The sequence below is a fragment of the Canis lupus genome, chromosome 14 (genome assembly GCF_048164855.1).
Source record: "Canis lupus baileyi chromosome 14, mCanLup2.hap1, whole genome shotgun sequence".
Classification (NCBI taxonomy): Eukaryota; Metazoa; Chordata; class Mammalia; order Carnivora; family Canidae; genus Canis; species Canis lupus.
Window position 1 is genome coordinate 1978977 of NC_132851.1, and position 21580 is coordinate 2000556.

The following is a 21580-nucleotide window of genomic DNA, read 5'->3' on the forward strand; positions in this document are numbered from 1 at the left end:
TTATCTATTTTTTTCTTCAGTCATTTGTGCTTTTGGAGTCCTGTGATCAGTGATTACAACTCACTGAAAGCTCAGATGATGCTTAGCATTTTTTAGTAATAAAATCTTTTTAAATTATGTAAAAAAATAATAATAATAAAATAAATTAAGTTATGTATTGTACAGACATAATGCTTTGCACACTTAATAGACTACAGTGTGAATTGATAAGTCAGGACGTGCCTGGGTAGCTTAGTCGGTTAAGCATCTGCCTTCGGCTCAGGTCATAATCTGGGTCCTGGGAATAGAGTCCCATGTTAAGCTCTGTGTCCAGCAGGGAATCTGCTTCTCCCTCTCACTCTCACTCTTCTCCTGTACTCTTTCTCTCTCCCAAATAAGTAAATCAGATCTTTAAAAAAAATTAAACAAGTCAGGAAACAACAGATGTTGGCAAGGATCCAAAGAAAGGGGAACCCTCTTGCACTGTTGGTGGGAATGCAAGCTGGTATGGCCACTCTGGAAAACAGTGTGGAGGTTCCTCAAAAAGTTAAAAAATAGAGCTACCCTACGACTCTGCAATTGCACTCCTAGGTATTTATCCAGGGGATACAAACACAGTGATTTGAAGTGGCACATGCACCCCAAAGTTAATAATAGTTAATGCACCCCCAATGTCCACAATAGCCAAACTATGGAAAGAGCCCAGATCCATCAACAGATGAATGAATAAAGAAGATGTGATGTATATATACAATGGAATATAACTCAGCCATCAAAAAGAATGAAATCTTGCCCTTTGCAATGACGTGGATAGAACTAGAAGGTATCATGCTAAGCAAAATAAATCAGAGAAAGACAAATACCATATGATTTCACTCATATGTAGAATTTAAGAAACAAAACAGATAAACACAGAAGAAGGAAAAATAAAATAAGATAAAAACACAGAGGGAAGCAAACTGTAAGACACTTTCAACTATAGGGAACAAACTGAGAGTTGCTGGAAGGGAGGTGGGTGAGGGGGTGGGGTAAGTGGGTGATGGGCATTAAGGAGGGCATTTGATATGATGAGTACTGAGTGTTCTATGCAGCTGATGAATCACTAAATTTTACCCCTGAAACTACTAATACACTGTATGTTAACTAAATTGAATTTAAATAAAAATATTTTAAAAATGTAATTTTTGTATACACTGGGAAACCAAAAAATTCACTTGACTCCCTTTATTGTGATACTTGCCTTATTGCAGTGATCTGGAACCAAACTCACAGTATCTCTGAGGTATGCCTGTAATTGATTTTCAGAAATGGTTCTGACAACATTATTCTGCCCCCACGCATAGGCTGGAGCTAAAGGTGAAGCAGTGCTAGTCAGAGCTCTCTCATTAGGCCTGACCAGGGATGCCAGGCTGTCTTAGACATTTTACTCTAACTAGAATACATTTTCACCTGTTTAAAACTTTGGTTATTGCATCCTCTTCTCAATCTCTTTTTGTTCACATATAGTATACGGGTAGCCAGTAATGTTTTGGCACTTTCTGTACTTGGTAATTGCTTTGTCAATTCTCATTTTAAATGAGTCAAGACATTTCCATTGCTCCTTTTCAAAGACTGCTCTCCCAACGAAATTGTTCACTTTATTCACTATGTCTTATTTTTCTCCATCTTATGATTTATTGTGACTCTCCGCAGTGCATTGCCTTATTCTTTCCACTGGACCATCTGTAGCGTTTCCCCTTTTGTTGAACCCCGGTAATAACCACATCCCAGCTATTTTCTTCAGCAAGAGAGAACATGTAAAAGTCCTGACTTCAGATATTTTGTTATTCTTGAGTTGCCATTGTTGAGCTCTGCCAGCATCCTGGAGAATTTTTAGGACAGATACACATGGTATTGCCCAAGTATTGCAATATGCAGTCTGATTTCACACCAGGCAACCAATGTAGACATCAATTTATTAACAGCATTGAGTGAAGGTAGTCAATTGAGTGTCACAGGGATGAGGCTATTGGCTTCTAACAGCAGACCTCTTTGTGCCAATTCCTAGATTTAAGAATGAAAGAAGCAGTGGAGTGACTGACACTTCCATGCATAGCAGGTCCATCTTCCACTCAAAAGGGGAAATTAGTCTCCAGGAAGAGAGGCCATGTTTTAGCCTTGATGATATCCAAGAGAACAAGTCAGATTTCCACTTGCTCTTGCCTATATGTTAAAACTCCCCAGCCCGTGCTATTATCTCATCTCATTTTTAATAGGTAGCCTCATCAACTTGATTTTGCAAACATTATAAGGCTCTAAATTCCAGGTTCAGTTCCCTTCTATGGGATGGCATAGGGCAATATCTGAAAACAAGAAAATATTTGCTCCTGGTCCCTGGCCTCAGGAGCAAAAGATCCGAGTTCAAGATCACATAAAAACATTTGAGTCCTCTTTGAAGTGTATATTGTTTTCCTAAATAAAATTTTGACTTGCTATAGTTTTTTTTCCTGATCACTTTCATCTTGTCTTTCCAAGGTGGAATGTTTTTGTTTTTGTTTTTTTTTTTTTTAGAAATCATTTCACTGGTACTGGACAACAGTACCATCAGCCAGCTTGTCCTCAAGGAGGATCTCCTGGACATGGAACCAGTTGTCTATGTTGATGGGGCATCCAGGAGGAAGCATTGTCCTGGGCTGGAGTACAAACCCAACCACAGCCTTGCAATGCTCCCATCTGAACCTCCAGTCCCAACCAGTTGGCAGCTGGTCCAAAGGAGAAATGTCTCCTTTCCTATGTAAGACATCCTGCCCTTCTCCTTGATGAGAGAATGGGGAGTGCCAACAGTTTACATGGGACTCAAGCATCATCAATCACCTTGAGAAACAGTGCAAGGGAGGTAAACCTGCAATTTTACATTTCTCCTCACCCATTCAGTACAAGGTTTATTTTGGGTTATAGGTCTGTGAACCAACCTGTCTGCACTTTGGTTTCTGGTCCCCTTTCATTTAATAGTCTCAGTCTGTTTCAATCAAACCATAACAAAACAGAAAGTTTTAATGTCTATAAGGAACAGATGAATTCATATGTTAAAAGTCTCTATGAGGTTAATCACAAATGTGAGTCCTGGGTCAAATGATATCCCCCACCCCAGTCCTAACTCCACAATAGACCACATGTGGAAATACAGAACTGAGATTTGAACCCTGTATAGCTATAAGGTGTAATGAATTTAAACATTTTTTAATTTTAAATTTTTAATTAAATTTTTAAATTTAACAAATTTTTAATTTATCCATTTCAACTAACTCTTGAACTTTCAGATACTATATGCCCTCATTCTTGTCTACTTATACAATTGCCTGCATGAGAACTGAAAATCTTAAACCCATACTTCTGAATAAGATTCTCTGCACACTATGCTGGTAGCAAGGCCTCTGGCAGAAAGGGCAAATCTGGGCTTTCCCCAAGAGCCTCTGTTATCAAATTGCATTCACCTAGAAGGTAACAGGGAAGTTAAGGAATTATTTTTTCTGATTTGATATTTCAAGACATTGAGCTCGCTTTTGCTTCATTTTTTTCTGGCAGATCTGAACTGAAGATCATTCCACAAGGTAGAACAACTCATTAACCTATTTGACTTGGCCCCAGGAGTGCTATGTACAGAGATTCATATTCTGAAGAATTCTGATAGAATTCCCTGGAGAAAAACACCCATTTTAGTTGGCATATACTGGAGTCCCTGGAACCAGTTACTCAGTTACAATTCCTTCAAATTTGGAAGGATTTTGGAATTGCTATTGTTTTCTCAGTAAATTACTGGATCATACTGGTGTCTTGGAATAAGGCAACACATTTTAAATGCAAGTTTCCATAAACTGCAACTCAACCTTCCCAGCTCCTAGGGGATTTTCACTGGCCCAGACTCAGGAAGAATTTTCTTCTGTGGGATCCAAGACTTCAGAGACCAAACATTTCCTGAAGACTTTCTTTGCTTTCTGACCTCTACCTACCTCCTCCCAAAGACACACAAAGAAACTATTTCTGATTGGCTGGGTAGCCAAGAGTGCCTGGTGGGCCTAAGGTGCAGATTAGGGAGACAAGGGAACATGAATCCAAGATTTTTTTCTCTGCATATGGCGCCATGGAGTTGCCTGATGGCTGAGTGTGTTAACCCCTTGCTTTATGGCTGGAATTTTTAAATCCCACTCCTGGAGCTTTTCTGAGGAATTGATTTTGTACATGGTGTTCATTTATATTCCAGAAAGCACCTCGATCATAAAATAGGAGTGATGGTTAGGCAAGGCAGTAAAAGGAGTTAAGGCAGCCAAGAGCACTTAAATTATCAGACCCTGGCACCTCCAAAGGTTTTGAAACTCATTAGTTTTGCTGCCTTTCTCCTGTAGCTTGTTAAAACCTGAGCTGGGTGGGTTGAGTTAGTGGTTTGGAGATAGAATTTTGGAGCCATTATTAGGAGATGTGCTGGCCTGGTGTACATTGCCCACTCACCCATGCTGGTCAGGAGCGGCATGCAGTGTGTGGAGTGGCTTGCCAGCCCCTTTCCCTGCCGCTGACCAATCCTGTCATCTGCATCCCTCCTATGTTCTGCAGGGACCCCTAAGGTCATGTTCTCCCACCTTATAAAGTTGCAAATATCTTCAAAAGTCCTGTCAGAGGTCGACTTTCACCCCCAGAGGCCCGGCCTGGTCCCTGGCCAGTGGATGCTCTGTTAATACGAACCGGCACTGGTGGGGTGTTCTGGGCGCTGCCAAGACAGGGCCTGGCACTTGTCACCAATTATCCCATTCTCGCCATTTCTTCTTCATCACCATCGTGGATGGATGCCTCCTGCAGATCATGACCTCAAGTTCAGGTCAGAGTACCCCTGCCAGGCCTCCCTGCCCTCCGGAGGTGCCCCCCCCCGCCAAGTCCCTCAAAGCCTCTGTTGTTCCGAGCCTCCGTCCGGACCCCCAGAGTCCGAATCCCGCCTGGGCTTGCGGAGGGGCCGAGAGGAGCGGGGTGGCAGCAGACGGGGCGCCCGGCCGGGGTGGGGCTGCGCTCGCGGCCGCCCCCTCTCCGCGCCGCCCGGTCCCCGAGGACGACAGCCCTCCTCCAGCCCGCCCGCTCCCCACCCTCGCCTCGCCTCGCCTCGCCTCGCCGCGGCGCCGCCTCCCGCCTCCCGCCTCCCGCCCGCCGCCGCCGCCCGCCGCCCTCCCGCCCTGGCCCCGGGCCGCGCAGGCAGCCGAGCGAGGGAGCGCTCTGGGATGGGACTTGGAGGAAGCGGCGAGGGAGGAGACGGCGGCCGCGGCTCGGGTTCTTCCAGCGCTCGCGCGAGCAGCGCCGGGGCAGGACCGCGTCTCTCGGGAGGCCGACGACCGAGCCCCGGGGCGCCGCGCCCGCGCGGGCGGCTGCAGGTGAGCGGGGCGCGCTTCCGCCGGGCTCCGCGTGGCCCCGCCGCCCCGAGGCGCTGCCCCCGGGGCCCACCGAGGGGCCCGCGGAGCTGGGGCGGCCCGGCGCACGCACACCCTCCCCCGCCGCCGCGGCCCGGCGCGCCGCCTGCACCAGGCCCCCGAGCGGCCCCGACGCGCGCCAGGAGCTGCGGCCCCGGCTGGGCGCGCGCGGGCCGACGGCGGACTAACGGGGTCCCCCCCCCCCCCCCCGGCGGCCCAGCGGGCGCGCTCCCGGCTCGGCTCCCGGCGCGGCCGGCGTCCTGCAGGGCCCGGCGGGGGCGCTGTGTCCCGCCGCGGGGACTCCGGGCCCGGCTCCCGCGGCCCCGGGGAGACAGACTCGTGGGGCGGCCGTGAGGCGTGAGTCGGCTTCGCCCCCCGGCCGGCCGCGGCATCTGTGTTGGGCCTCGGTCCCCTGCGGTGTCTCTCCTTTGTGGAGGAGGGACAGAAAGGGGAGGGCGTTGTGTGCGAGTCGCTGGAAACCGCCAGGACGGTTTGCGGAGGGGACAGAGGCTTGCGGACTCCGTGTGGTTCATGGCTCCAGGATGGGACCGTGGGAAGGTAGATCCTCGGACAGACAGCCACTCTGAGCTAACCCGACTGACTGGGTTTCAAATTGTCATAAATCAGGGAGCCAGGCTGCAGCTGCACCCAGTGCACTGAATGGGCCTTCCAGGAGAAGGGAGGTCGTGGGGGCTGGTGGTCAAGGGCACAGAGTCTGGAACTAGCCTGCCGAGGTTCAAACGCTAGCTGTGAAGCTCACAGGTTGGTAACCTTGGAGTTACTTAACTACTCTATGCCTCAGTTGTCTAATGCGGTTGGTAATACCTGCAGGGCTGTGAGAATTAAAGTCCTTCGAACAGTTCCAGGCACATCCTAACGCTAGGTAGTGAGTTTCATGACCCCTCTTTCCAGGGAAAGCAAGGAGTTCCTGTGAGCACTCACCACCTCCCCAACTCAGGAAGATAGCCTCATCACAGATACATGAAAATGACAGATAATCATATGTGTTTAACTGGGGTTTTCCATTCTGGACTCCACTCCTGCATAGCTCTCCTTGCCTGCTTTCTCAGGGACACTGTCATAAGATCATATCAAGATACCAAAATGGATTTATGGCCTGGAAAGTTTCCTCTTAGACAGTGAAGTTTGGTGCCTTAGAATCCCCTTGGGAAAGCAGAGATCTGTGGCTCTTTACTACCTGTTCATACTTTTATTCCTGCCAGTAGAATTCAGCCTCAGGCCTCCCAGCTGCCAGGACTCTTTTGTAAACCAGGGCTCCAGGGTACCTTGCTCCTAGCATCCAGACACAAGCAAACTGGAGCCACTGTGGCCTGAGCTCACTCACTGGAGATGCCATAGCAGAGTCCCCCTCTGAGATACCTTCATATGGTTGTCAGGCCCTAAGCTCTTATCAGCGAACACTATGTATCTCTGTTCAGCAAGAGGTGGTTGTAATGTGGCTTGAGTAATGTGGCTCAAAATTTAAAGAAAGGTGGGCAGCCCCAGTGGCTCAGTGGTTTAGCGCCACCTTCCGCCCAGGGTGTGATCCTGGAGACCTGGGATCGAGTCCCACATCGGGCTCCCTGCATGGAGCCTGCTTCTCCCTCTGCCTATGTCTGTGCCTCCCTCTCTCTCTCTCTGTGTGTGTGTGTGTGTCTCTCATGAATAAATAAATAAAATCTTTAAAAATAATTTAAAGAAAAGGAAATAGATGATTGCTTCTTGAAAGATAGAAAAGCAATAAGAGGGTCTTTGGAGGCTCTAGAAGGAAATCCCACAATTTTCCTCGAAACAGGTGTGACTGGTGCCTAAAAGAAGGCAAGGAGTAAGGCAGGGGTGTGGCTGGAGAAAGTGGTAGAGACAGGCTCAGGTCTCAGGAAAAGCAGGCCAAAGGGTGTGATGGGTGTAAACGCTGGCAAGCACACGGTGTTGGGTGTGAAACTGGGAAGGCAGTGACAGCGGACGTGCTAAGACTGAGGGGTGGGTGGTTGAGTTTAAGGCCAGTCAAGTGGGTAAGAGAGTCTCTAAGTGCTTTCCTCAGGACTCACTGCTCTCTGGTCTGCAGCACCCATGTCCCTGGGACTCCCCATCTTTAGGGATGCTCAGGAGGGCTGCCCTCTTTAATGTGCATATGAGAATAGCTCAGGAGGGTCATGGGGAGATGGAGGCTGAAGTGCCATGGAAAGTGGAGCATGTCGTCACTGTTGCTAGTAAACAGCGCCAGAGGCACTTCCAAGGGACCAGTTGCCACTTGGAGCTCCAGACTGTGAGGTCATCTTTGAACCCTGCCATGTGGCTTGGCAGACAGCCATTGCTGCCTTACCTGACAGGATCCTGGAGGGGACTCAGAGAGGAAGGCAGGGCTGGGCTTGATTCCAGAGGCTTGAGCTGTTGTCACGAATTGGTGGTAATGACGATGTCAGTGATGAGAGGCAGTGGAGGTACAACCCAGAACACACTGAGCTGGGCACCTGAGGGACCTGGGTTCCAGTCTTGGCCCCATGTGTCTGCTGGTATATGTGTGTGTTTGTATGTGTGTCGGGGAGGGGATGGCTGGGGGGAATTGTTGAGGTTAGCATTGTAGCGTAAGGCCAGGTTATGGGACTTCGGATGCCACAAAGCACGGATACAGCAGGATTATTTCTCATGAACGTGTAATCAGCATTCTGATGAATCAATAGAACATTTTCAGGACCCCAAACTCCCTTCATGCCTCTTTCTATGCACTGACACCTAAGTGTAACCACTATCCTGATTCCTATGATAGTAGATTAGTTTTATCTATTTTGAATTTTATTTTGTTCAATAATATGTTTGTACATGTATGATGTTAATGCATGAAGTGGTAATTCATTCTTTTCTCTTGCTGCATAATATCTCATGTATGACTCCAGCACAGTGTATCATTTGGGTTCTTTCCATCAGTTCATTTTGAGAGGGAGTGACTACCTACCCACATGTCAGTTGTTATCAACTCAATCCAACCAGCAGAGAGTAAAAGACGTTGTGTAAGGTTATGGGGTGGGGCTGGATGAAGGGTTAATGTGTGTGTGTCTGTGTGTATGTGTGTGTGTGTGTGTTTTGGTGGGGTAGGTGGGGCAGTGTAGCATTACAACACAGGGCCAGGTGACAGGGCTTTGAATGCTAAACTAAGGAATCTAGATTTTATCCGATAGGCACGTGAAAGTTGGAAGTCACTGGCAGCTTTTGAGCAGGAGTCTGATTAGCACAATAGTGTGTTGGGAAGATTGAATTCAGCCCTGGTGCTAGATGGATTCAGTAGGAGAGACTTAGAAATAGTCTATTCGTTAGGACGAATGTTCAATTCCACCTTACAAAAAAAAAACCTGAAATAACAGTGGCTTAAAGAAGGAAGTTGATTTCTGTCTTGCATTCTAGAAGCCTGGAGGCAGTGAGTCCAGGGTGAGGGTGGGGTCAGGCACCCACAGTCCTGTGCCTTGCCTTACCATGTAGCACGGCTTCTGTTTCCATCGTGGATCATGGTTCAAAATGACTGCTGGGTATCCAGCCACGATGTCCTCATTCCAGCCAGGAGGAAGGGGAAAAGCAAGGAGGTCGTTCCCATCCCTCCTTTAGGATGCTTTTCAGAAGTTGTACATACCATGTCCACTGCCATCCCCTGGCCAGCATGTAGTCACAAAGGCAAGAAGGGAGAACTGGGAGCCATGGTCTTTATTCCAGCCTGTCACAAGTCTGGTTAAAAAGTGGGGGTAGGGGATCCTTGGGTGGTGCAGCGGTTTGGCGCCTGCCTTTGGCCCAGGGCGTGATCCTGGAAACCCGGGATCGAATCCCACATCAGACTCCCAGTGCATGGAGCCTGCTTATCCCTCTGCCTGTGTCTCTGCCTCTCTCTCTCTCTCTCTCTCTGTGACTATCATAAATAAATAAAAATTGAAAAAAAATTAAAAAAAAAGTGGGGGTAGTACTAAGAAAAGAGAGGAAGGAAGAAATTGGAGGATAACTGCCAGTGGTCTCTCTGATGGGAATAAAGTTCTAGGGCTGTGACCTTGGTATGTATGGAAAGGGAAGAAGACATGAGTGACATCATGGAGAAAAAAATGGCAGGACTTGGTGCTTGAGTGCATGGAAGGGAAAAAAAGATATGGAAGGAATGATCATATATACCAAAATATGAAGGAAAGGTTTTTTTTCCCCAAAAAAATTATTCCTTAGAAAAAGAAGAAATTGCCCTATATTTGAGGCCTTGCAAAGGCTCTCAAAGAACAGGGACTCTAGCAAATATTTTGAACAAACTGCTGTTTGGGGAAGGTACATTAAACATTCTCAAATCACAAAACACAATTAAACAATCTCAAATACACAAAACATTCTCAATCAATGTGCTAGTTTTAGATATGTATAGATACACATCAAAAGAATAAAAATTAACTCAAATTTTCTAATTATTTTTGAGGGCAGAATTTCACAATTCTGCAAGGATTGGATGATGCTGGATACAATCCTTTAAAGAACAACACAATGAATAACTAAGTTGCTGAGATGGTGATTTTGGGCCTCCAGGACATATACTGTCCTCATGTTACATAAGTGGCACCTGCTGACGGGAGATAAAACCTCCAGTGATAGCGTCAGCTATGGGTCTGGAAAGTGCTGTATCTCAGACAACTTAGACCAAGTGAAGAGGTTAGAAGACTCAAAAAGTATCTTTAGTGTTGACAGAATAGTGATGCTTAAAGGGCAAGCATTTGAAAACATTGTTTAATGAAACATTTTTAATGAAAAAAACCATATTTCCACAGTGATATATTGTTTTATAACTTAAACAGTTTTGAATGTGCATTTGTGACTAAGTTGATTAGTTATTATGACTAAATATTTGATATTTCACCTATATCCTTTTAAAATTACATATTTAACTTGGCCAAGAAATTTGAGGGAGAGAATCCTCCCATCATAGGAGATAGCCATCAGGGCCACCTATATTCAGGCAAATAAACTACAGAGAAAGACAAGAGCTAGGACTTGGCAGTTGTTAGCTGCAGAACTGGGGCCAGTTTGATTCAACATTTATTGGTCTTTTATTGGTCAGTAAATGTGTTTATTCAACATTTGTCTGTCTGTTTTCTAAAAACATATTTATAAAATTCAGCCCCCAGCACATGGGTGATACAGTAATGACAAGGTCCCAAGGAACAGCTCACAGACCAGTCAGGGAGACAGATCTGGTAGCAAGAAAAAGAAACCAAGTGCTAGAGCAGACAATGAACCCATTGTTAGCGGTGTATAGAAAAGTCAATCCTAATTGGGAAAATTGGAGAACATTTTAGAGAATGGGTAACACAATGAGCTGAGCCTTGAGGAATGAATGCAATTTTAATTAATGTAGAACTTCTAGGCCAAGGGACCAGTGTGGAGGGAGGCAGGCACCCAGCTATGACAAGAATCTGAGTTCCTCTGGCCTGAGAGATGGTGGGGAGAGGAGCTTGGCTTTGCCACTTAGCTAGCTCTCAGGCCTTGGAGAGTGCCCATCTGTGAATCTCAGTGTCTCATTCATGAAATTGGAAACTTGTTCACCTGACAGATTGATTGTAGGGATCGAATGAGATGATAATATACAAAATGCCCTGGCACATAGCAGGCACTTAAGTATGAATGGCCTACCCTCTTTTTATTCTTGTCCAGAGGCAGTTTACCACCTTGTAGAAAGCTATGTCCAGGCTACTTTAGGATGGCAGGATTGTGCTGGCCTGTGGCCTGCTGTAGGCCAAGAAGCATTCGCAAGCCACATCTCTCCTTTGACAGCTGACTCATTAAAACCCAGAGGGATAAGTTACCTAACTGGGGTCACATGGGGTATTCTAAAAGGGGCAGGCCTCTCCTTTCAAGGCCCACAGCACATCCTGCTGGCTTTGGTGGGATTCCACTCGCTTGACAATCTACTTGGAATGGTGATGCTTAGAAGAACCCAAGGCTGAGAGGGTCAGAGCGATCTCCTCTCTCTCCTTCCCCACCTTCTTGCTAAGGCTAAATGAAAAGACTCATTGTCCCATGGAGAGGAGAAAAAATGTGAAAACAAAAGTCCAAGTTGTTGTATTTTTTAAAAAATATTCTTTCTGTGCCCCTAAATGCTTCATGGAATCTGTTCAGATTGAATTAACTTCTGTTTCCCAGCACAAAAATCTCCCTATGCACATACATGAAAGGAACTGTTTCGCAAGCATCAGTCCACTTCCCAGCTAGAACTGGTTCCTGCTCTTCAAATGCAAGCAGCTCTAAGTGCCCAGCGAGAAACATTATTAATATGGGTTCCATGCACTGACCTTTTTTTCTTGTTTCACTGCCACTGCATTTTTTAAAAAAAAATCTATCTTGCCTGTATTAATATTGTCATATTGGTTTTATGTTGGTCTGTATACAATATTCTTTCCCCCATTCCTTTGGTTTCTTTCAAATAGCTTTTTTGAAGTATAGCTTACATACAATAAAATTAATTATTTTTAGGGGACAATTTGATGAGTTCTGACAAATGCATAGAGTCATGTGACCTCCACCATACTTGTGATATAAACACTTTCATCATCCACCCACCCACCCAGATTTCCCTTGTGTCCCTTTGTAGCTGATCTTTACCCACCCCCAGGCCCTGGAACCACTGATCTGCTTTTTGTCATATACTGTTTCTCTTTACTGAATGTCACATAAATAGAATCATATAGTATATGGTCTTTTTGTATCTGGCTGCTTTCACTCAACATAATTATTTTAAGATTCAACCTTTAATTGCTGAGTAGTAATCCATTGTGTGGATGCACTACAGTTTATTTTTCATTCATCAGTGTGTGGACATTTGAGTTGTATCCTGTTTTTAGCTTTTATAAATAAATAAATAAAGCTTCTATGAGCATCTGAGTATGAGTCTTTGTGTGAATGTGTTTTCCTATCTTTGGGGTAAATTCTAAGGATTGGGGTTGCTGGTGGCAAGATGAAATCTCTCAATCTCTCTAGGACTGATGCAGAACTTTCAGTGCTCAAACATGGACAGTTCTGGGAAACCAGGACAGCTGGTCACCTGTGCTGCATCATTTAGCAAACGTATATTGAATTCATGAGAAACTGGCGATTTGTTTTTCAGAGTGGCTGCACCATTTTGTATTCTTACCAGCAATGTATTAGGGTTTTCATTTCTCCACATATTCCCAATATCTGGTTATATCTGTCTTTTTAATTTTAGTTTTTCTAGTGGATTTGTCATGGAACCTCACTGTGGTTTTACTTTGCATTTTTCTAATGACTAAGAATGTTGAACATGTCTTCATATTTCTATTTGTCATCCAAATATCTTCTTTGCTGATGTGACTGTTCAGATATTTCACATATTTTCAGATGGGCTATTTGCCTTCTTCTTATTGAGTTTTTAAGAGTTCATATAGTCAGATATAAATAACAGATTAGATAGGTTGTACAAATCTTTTCTACCAGCTTGTGACTTGCCATGCCATTGCATTTTGAAGAAAGAGTTTTCAATATTTTCAGATACTAACATGTATTTTTAAGTTATATATTTGCATGTCATTATTCTATTATACTGGTCAATTTAATGTGCGTTAAATGGCTTAATATGACAAAATGAACAATGTGTACTTTACATTACTTGGTTTGATTGCATATTGATAAGAATACAGCAAGTAGCTTACTGAGCCCTTAGTATGTGCCATTCAGTGTTCTCTGTGCTTTATATATATGGACTCATTTAATCCGTACAAAACCAGGCCTATTTCTTATTCCCACTTTAAAGATGAGGAGACTGAGGCACTGACAGGATAGGAGTAACCTGCTCAGTGTTAAGACACCTAGAAATGCTTGGTTCTGTGTTTTCTTTTTCTTTAAGTAAGCTCTATGCGCAACATGGGACTTGAACTCACCACCTTGAGATCAGGAGTCTCATGCTCTACTGACCAAGCCAGCCATGTGCCCCATGTTCTGTTTATTTTTCACGCCCTACCCTTCACCTATCCTTAGTGCCTTTTGGTTAGTGATGGTGACCTGAAAACACAAGCAGTTCTTGAAATCAGCAGTAAACTCAACCACATGAAATGGTATTGTTTATTTTGAAAATGGTAATCACCCATCACGTCATGTCTCAAATGTTTGGATATAAATGCAAATATGTCAGGTTGGCAGTAGGCCTAGAGCACATGTTGTATAGTTTTGAAATAAAGGGGGACTTGGTATTTTCTCAGTTTGGACGAAGAAGGGGAAAGCAGTAAAATAATAAATCACATATAAATGACATAACACACTTACAATGTCATATAAAATGTGATACATACCCAGGAAGCTTGAAAGCAAATAGTAGATTTAAAACCAGAGAGAGAGGCAAAATCTTCTAAGTGTTCTTCCTTTTCTCAGAAGGAATCTCGGTTACAGCTATAAAAAGGGGCCAATCTAATTAGTGAAGAGTTTAATTCATTTAAAAAGTTGGGGGCAGTAGTTATCAGTAATGAGCCAGCGTGCTTTGGAGCTTCACCTCTTTATCAGCTGCACGACCTGAGGTAAATTATCTACCTTCTCTGAGTTACTGTTCAAATTAAATGACTTAATACATTTAAAGCATTTGGCCCAGTGCCTGGCACATAGTACGTGCTGAATAAATATTTGCTAGTTTTAATATAATTTTAATGCACAGGGAAAAGTGAGTTAGTTCTATACAGCAAGTGTGAGAAACTGTGGACTTTGAAGGTTGACAGCCTGGGTTTATCTCCAGGTCAATTCCTGAGAGCAATTTGTTGAAAGAACAAATCACTAATTACTGAGTTTGTCTTTTTTTTTTTAAGTTTTAGGAGATAATCCTTGCCCTAGCCCCGTCCTGTTCCTGCCTCTGAGAGCAGAACAGCTATACTCTTTAACGAATTGTTTTCTAGGGATTTGGCTTGCAGCTGACTGCTGACTGGGCTTTCTGTTAGTCAATGAATTGGTAAATTGACCTGCTTTCCCTGGGTTTGAATCCCTGCTTTGCTACTTACTGTAGCTGTGTGACCTTGATCATGTTACTGAGCTTCTCTGAGCCTCTGTGTCCTCATCTCTAAAATGCAGAAGTAATAATTTTGATTTCTACGAGATAGATATGAAGATTAAATGAAGTCAGTTGGGTGAAATTGCCAAGCATGAAACAAGGACTTAGTAAAGATTTGACATGCAAATGATGTTACTTAAATGTTGTTCCTCTTTAAATCTTTCCCCCTCCCTACCTAATTTATATAAATTAATAAATTGCAATGACACTCATTATATTCATAGAAAATGAGAGAATAAATTTAAACCTAGTCTCAGGACATTACCTTCTCCATGAAGTTTAGCCAGGCAAGACAGTCTTTTTTTTTTTTTTTTTTTAGGATTTATTTATTTACTTGAGTGAGAGAAAGAGAAAGAGAAATAGTGAGGGGGGTAATAGGAAGGGACACAGAGAGAGAGAGAGAATCTCAAGCCAGTTCCATGCCAGGCAAGGAGCCTGACACAGGGCTTGATCTCATGATCCTGAGATCAAGTGTCAGATATTTAAACACCTGAGCTCCCCAGGTGCCCCCAAGCAAAATAATCTTGCTATCACTCACCATGTGGCCAAGTACCTTTGTCATCCCATGTGGAGCATGGAGATTGGCCATCCTGGGGAAACCTGGTTCTGATCATGTCGCTTCCCTGCTTAGAGTCCTAGTGAGCCTTTATGCCAGCCAGCCTCCAGCACCAATACAGAAAAGGGGTAAAGGTGATGCTGTTCTGGTAGACTGAGTGCTTCTCTGGTTGAAAATCCCCTTGCTCCTGCAGATCCCTGGAACTCAATTCAGAGTTAGAATCCTTATGCATCTAAGAGTCTCCTGCTCAACACCGGGTTTGATCCTATTCTTCTCTGGTCCCCTAGCTCCTTTGCTCATTTGCTTGTGCCCACTTCCCCATGTGTGCCAGGCACTATTCTGAGTGTGTATAAATTCACTCAATTAACTAATATTATCCCATAGTCCCACATGGCTCAGGAGGTTAAGTAGCTTGGCCAAGGTCATACACAGTGAATGTCCGTCAGGATTCAAAGCCAGGAAGATTGGTGCCAGAGTCCAAGCACTTAACTACTGCCCCATGCTGCCTCTTAATAGATGTGTGTGGGAGGCAGGGAGGCTGGGAGGCTTGCTATGTGATGCTACCTTATATCAGTCATACATTGATCCCTTGGGAATTTATATATAGTAATTTGTACCATACACTATTATTAGGCTGAAAGAATATGTTACTTGGAATCTTCAGATATAGTTTTTCCTTTTCCAAATCCAAGATATGATTATAATAATTGATAATAAATAATTGAGGAAAAATTTTAGGACAGATTTTTTTCCCCCTGTCAAGTTTTCCATTCAGTCTTACAGAAATGAAAGTGATGAAAAATTTTTAATATGCATACCCTGCGTAGAGTATCCAAGAACCTACCATTGGAAGTTACTTGACTTCTTAAGGATGAAACACATAAATGTCATTTTTATGGACAAGTGGCATTTCGATACTGAAAAAGATACCTGGCACAGCGGGTCTGTAGCCCCTAGAGTTCAAATAGACCTGGAAATCTCACCCTGCTTCTTTCTCCTATTTGTCACAGCTTTACCTTCTTCCTCTTCCTGAAGATGGAAAAGATGCTGGTGGGCTGCTTTCTGTTGGTCCTCGGACAGATCCTCCTTGTCCTCCCTGCTGAGGCCAAAGAGCGGACTCCCTGGAGGTCCATCTCCAGAGGGAGACATGCTTGGACCCATCCCCAGACGGCCCTCCTGGGTGAGTGACAGGGGCTCTACCTATGCAGCAAGCAGGAGGAGGTGGTTAAGTGTGGACCTCCAGACCCGGGGACGGATACATGTCAGTCGGGAAGCCTTTCTATCCCCGGGTCTCCGGGTGGGTGGGTGTGGGCAGGGGGGGTGGGGGGGTGCTGGGAGGGAATGGGTCTCGTCAGCCAGGAGTGCATGCAGTTTTCTTTCTTTCTTTCTTTCTTTCTTTCTTTCTTTCTTTCTTTCTTTCTTTCTTTCTTTCTTTCTTTCTTTCTTTCTTTCTTTCTTTCTCTTTCTTCCTTCCTTCCTTCCTTCCTTCCTTCCTTCCTTCCTTCCTTCCTTCCTTCCTTCTTTCTTTCTTTCTTTCTTTCTTTCTTTCTTTCTTTCTTTCTTTCTTTTCTTTCTTCTTTCTTTCTTTTTTTTTTTGCATGCAGTTTTCAAAATGAAACTGAAACCTTTCTGTTTCAAAGCCTTCCATTTAATCTGAGGCTCATGGCTTTTCTCCAATATGCAAGGAAAAGATCTAAAAAGGGCCTGGTTGTACTTGTCTGGACAAGGGTGTTATGAGAGTTTTTTTTTTTTATTGGATTTGTCCAACTAATCTGTGTTAATAATGCTTCCCTGTTTGACAGCAGGGGGAAAAGAGCAGGAGGTTTGTAGGAGGTGGGAGCAGCTGCAGAAAAGAGGTGGGGACACTGTCAAGATATCAGGAAGAGATAATATTGAGGTTCTGTTATGAACATGTTTTCTTCAGGTGAATTTTTCTCTTTCTCCAAGAAAAAGGAAAGATCATGAGAACATGCAGACTATGGATAAATGAAGCTGGTTGTAAAAACAGGCTCTGGTAAGCCCAGGATGTGGAGGGAATAAGAATATTGGCCAGTGGAAAGAGAATGAGTTTTGGCAAGACCTGGGTTCAAGTCCTGGCTCTGACGGCTTACCAGATGTGTATACTTAGGCAGTGTTGTCCCTCTGAAGTTCAGTTCCCCACCCATAAAATGGGAATGCTAATGCTGACCTGGGAATATTTTTGTAAGGAGAAAATAAATAATAAATGTAAATTGAAGGTATGCAATGAATGATAGCATTACTATCATGGTCACTCTTTGAAGTTCTCTGAAACTATGTTTTATAGCCTGTCAGCCGGCTGACAGAATCTGGCTGCCTACAAAGGTCATTGAGCAAACTGCCCAATTGCCCGGCAGCCTCAGCATTCAAAATCATAATCAGAGACCAGGGGAACCCAACACACTCTTTTGAGAGGTTAGCATCTTTACTGATGTTAACTAAATGATGGCCCCATGATCCTGGACCTGCCATATCTTCAGTCTTCGGAGACTCTCTGTTTCCATAGTGACATAAACATAGGACTTTTGCAAGTGTGGCAAGGATTGGGGGATGTTTATTACACTGATGGAAGAACTTCTCAAAAACAAATTTCAAGAGATTCCTGGGTGGATCCCCTGGTTAAGTAAGTGTCTGCCTTTGGCTTGGGTCATGATCCCGGGTTCCTGGGCTCAAGCCCCACATTGGGCCCCCTGCTCAGCAGGGGAGTCTGCTTCCTCCTCACCTTCTGCCTCTTAAAATCTTAAAAACCCCCACAAATTTCAAGGTGATAAACATGTATATACATGTATGTATGTATGTATGTGCGCACAGATGCTCGTGGAGAGAGAGACAGACTGAGCATGCCTGATCCTACTGCACCAGCAGCAGTTGCACAGCTAGGTTTCTGATGGGGCTTTCAGAATGAGCCACCACACACTTAGCTGGAAAAGCATAGTCCTCTTGGCCCTAAATACCTCCCCTCACACACTGGGTCTTCCCTAGCTGGCAACATTCGCTGCCCTCTCCTTGGCCCCAAGCTCAGGCTCTGAAGTAGAAACTCTTTGTCTTCTGAAATCAGAGAAGCCAAAGGCATCAACCCACCTCCAGTATTACACCACCTTCCCCCCTCACACCTCTCCCATCCCATTCCTCATTTTGCCAGAGAATGTACCAGGGCCTAGGGGGAGAATGGGACATTGCACATCTCCCTGCCCCCGAGAGTGCCAGGGGCCGCTCCCGGACGTGCTGGAGGCTGCTGGACTCGTGAACGTGCTTGAATGAGAATCATGAAGCCAGAAGGCAAACACAACTTTGGCCTGGATTCTCAAGTGTCACCTGCTTGTGGTCTTCCTCTGACAGGGAACAAAGCTGCAGAAGCCACATTCACTGTAGTCCTTGCCCTGTTCTGTGACTTTCTCTTTATTCTTAGAATATGATGTCTTCCGTGTTGAGTGTTCCCTTTTCTTGGCTTCTTGGTTTTGATGTTCTTTTTTTTTTTTTATTTTTATGATAGTCACACAGAGAGAGAGAGAGAGAGAGAGGCAGAGACATAGGCAGAGGGAGAAGCAGGCTCCATGCACCAGGAGCCCGACGTGGGATTGGATCCCGGGTCTCCAGGATCGCGCCCTGGGCCAAAGGCAGGCACTAAACCGCTGCGCCACCCAGGGATCCCCTGGTTTTGATGTTCTAACGATTGCCCAGGCACGTTTCACTTTTGTGGCAAATCGTGGTGGCTGTATTTAAGGTATGCCCTGAATGAAGGATTTCACTAGTTACTTACTTGCAGGGGTGTCTCTGAAAGTTTAACAGAGAAACAATTGTTGCTTAGGTTAATTCTTCATTTGAATGTTCTGATTTTTTTTAAGTTTATATTTTTTTGGTATTTTTTTATTGGAGTCGATTTGCCAACATATAGCATAACACCCAGTGCTCATCCCGTCAAGTGCCCCCCTCACTGTCTGTCACCCAGTCACCCCATCCCCCCACCCTAAAGTTTATATTTTATGTGTAAATTCAAGTCAGAGTTCCAGTAACAATTTAAGCTAATTAAAAAAAAATAATGAGGGACACCTGGGTGGCTTAGTGGTTGAGCATCTGTCTTTGGCTGAGGGCATGATCCTGAAGTCCCAGGATTGGGTCCCATGTTGGGCTTCCTGCAGGGAGCCTGCTTCTCCCTCTGCCTGTGTCTCTGCCTCTCTCTCTCTGTGTCTCTCATGAATAAATAAATAAAATCTTTATAAAAAATTAAAATAAAAAAATAAGGCATGTATTTATCTGCCCCTGCTATGAATGATTGCAGGCTGCCCAGGTGGTAATCAGTGACGTGTGTCCACATGGGCTTATCTCCTACCTCATTCATTCATCTGGAGTATCTGCTATGTGGCAGATGTAGGGGGTTTAAGAACAACAACCACCCTCAGGAAGCATGTGTGTGGTAGGAGAGACAAATGTGTAAATAGATCATTAATTTGATGGAATCAATGAGCAACAGAAGCAACATTAGCTGGGTGGTAGCCCTACTCTGTATACTCAGCACAAGGCAGTGGGTCTCAAACATTCTGGTCTCAGGATCCTTTTACAGCAAAAAATTATTAGGATCCCAAAGGGCTTCTGTTTATGAGGGCTACATCTATTGATATTTCCTGGATTATAAATTGAAATGGAGAACTTAAATATATATGAATTAATTAGTTAATTTAAAAATAACAATAATAAACTCACAACATAACCCATAACATAAATAAAAATACATGTATAAAAATGCCATTTTCTAAGTTAAAAAAATAGAAGAATGGCACAGTTCTACATCTTTGATTTACTGTCTGGCTTATTCGAAGACAGCTGGATTCTTACCTTATCCATTCATAATGTTTTGGTTGGACTGCGTGAAGAGAATATGGCCTCACAGATACATAGTCTGAGAAAGGAGAAGCATTTTAATAGCCTTTTTATATAATTGTGAACATCCTTTTTTGACATGACACCAAAACTTGACAAATTATAGTTTCTTAAAGGTTAGTTGCAATGTGGAGACTAAAGCCACATTAATAAAATTTTCACGCTTTATGTACTCATGAGAAAATAAGAATATAAAAAGCAAACATTCATGCTATTATGGATATAGTTCTGACCTACGGGCCTTTGAAGGGATCTCAGGGACCCTTAGGGATCCCCAGACCACACTTTGAAAACAGCTGGTTTAGGGCAGCATTCCTAGTGAAGACAGGGATCCTCCCTGAGGGGCAGAAGGAGTGAGGCTAGAGCATGCAGGTGGGATCTGGCCAGGCACTGGGGACTGCCACATCTGTGAGGCTGGTGGTCTAAGCTGGAAACAGGCCTGAAGGAGGGAACCAAATCACTGAGGGCCCAGGGCCTGTGGGGCCCTGACAGAGAGTTTGGGCTTCATTTGTCAGAGATGGGAACCCTGGAAGACTTTTAGCAGGCAACAGTAGTGATCAGTGCTGACCCTCAGTCCACTCACTCTGACATCTGGACTGCCTCAGCCTCTCTGGGCTGTGGCAAAGGGTAGGGAGAGACTACATGTGTAGGTTACCAACCCCTTCTCCAGCCCCAAGTCCCTCCCGGGCAATCATGCTAGCCAATGGAGTTGGGGCTGCAGGTGCCCTGTGCCCAGAGGAGAAGCCCGTGAAAGCCTCCAGATTCATATGCTTTGTAGTCATTCTTTATCAGTGGCACACATCACCTCCCCAACACCCAAACTCCTCCTTAGGTTCCCTTCAAGGTCAATAACCAGGAGTCATGTGGCCTCCACACTTAATTACTGTCTGTTTTACTTGTGCGCAATTTTGCATTTTTTCTCTTTCCTATATTGCTATTTGGGGATGGACCTATTGCCAGGGCAACCAGTGGATTCCTATTAGCCTTTTGGAAACCTTAACCCTTTGCCCCAACTTCTCCCGTACTCCTGACTCCCCTCACTTCTAGATGGAGAATGAACAAACTGTCTATGCTTCTCAGGGCTGGCTCTACCTGTTGTCTTTTAGGAGGTCTTGTTGACATCTGCCTTCTTTTCTAAATTTACCAATCTAGCTCATTTCGTTTCTCCTAATGAACCTCAAAACCTTTTCCTTTCTCTTCTGATCCACACAGAAATCATGTGTGTGTTTTAAAAGAGAATGTTTTAAGTGGGAGATAGAGATTTTCAAGGAGGCTGGCCCAATAGTATGGTCAAGGGGTGGTGGGAGCAGAACTCACACACACACCCCACCCCTGCCAACACATACTCTGCTAGGAAAAATTCAAGAGGTGTTCAGGGGTAGAGGCTACAAAATTTAATGAAATTTCTTCACCATGGTTCATTTACTACTTAAAAATAAAGCTAATGAAGACAATGTAAGAACTCACTGTATACAGCCCCAAGTTCTGTTCCTTGGAAATCACAGGACTTATGAGGGACTTATTTTTATTTCTGCATACATTTCTAAGTAAACCTGACATGAGAATGTTAGTAAAATTGCAGTGTGTTTCATGTAAGAACCTGAAACCTCCTAAATTAGCAATGTGACTGAAGGAACGGACCAGCCAAGAGAATTAAGTGTCAGAATG

At 44.4% G+C, this 21580-nt stretch overlaps 1 protein-coding gene across 8 annotated transcripts in view; it reads left to right on the forward strand.

Moving 5' to 3' along the window:
* Nucleotides 1-5165: 5165 nt before the first annotated feature.
* MATN2 (matrilin 2) overlaps nt 5166-21580 on the forward strand; it is a 146239-nt gene continuing 129824 nt past the window's right edge. For 2 of the 8 annotated variants that reach the window (XM_072773941.1, XM_072773942.1), the window contains exons 1-2: nt 5166-5369; nt 16027-16196. In XM_072773941.1, coding sequence (XP_072630042.1) covers nt 16052-16196 — 145 coding nt within the window. In that variant the 5' untranslated portion in view covers nt 5166-5369; nt 16027-16051. The remainder of the gene's footprint in view (nt 5370-16026; nt 16197-21580) is intronic. The other 6 variants (XM_072773945.1, XM_072773947.1, XM_072773943.1 and 3 more) reach the window with 4 other exon arrangements.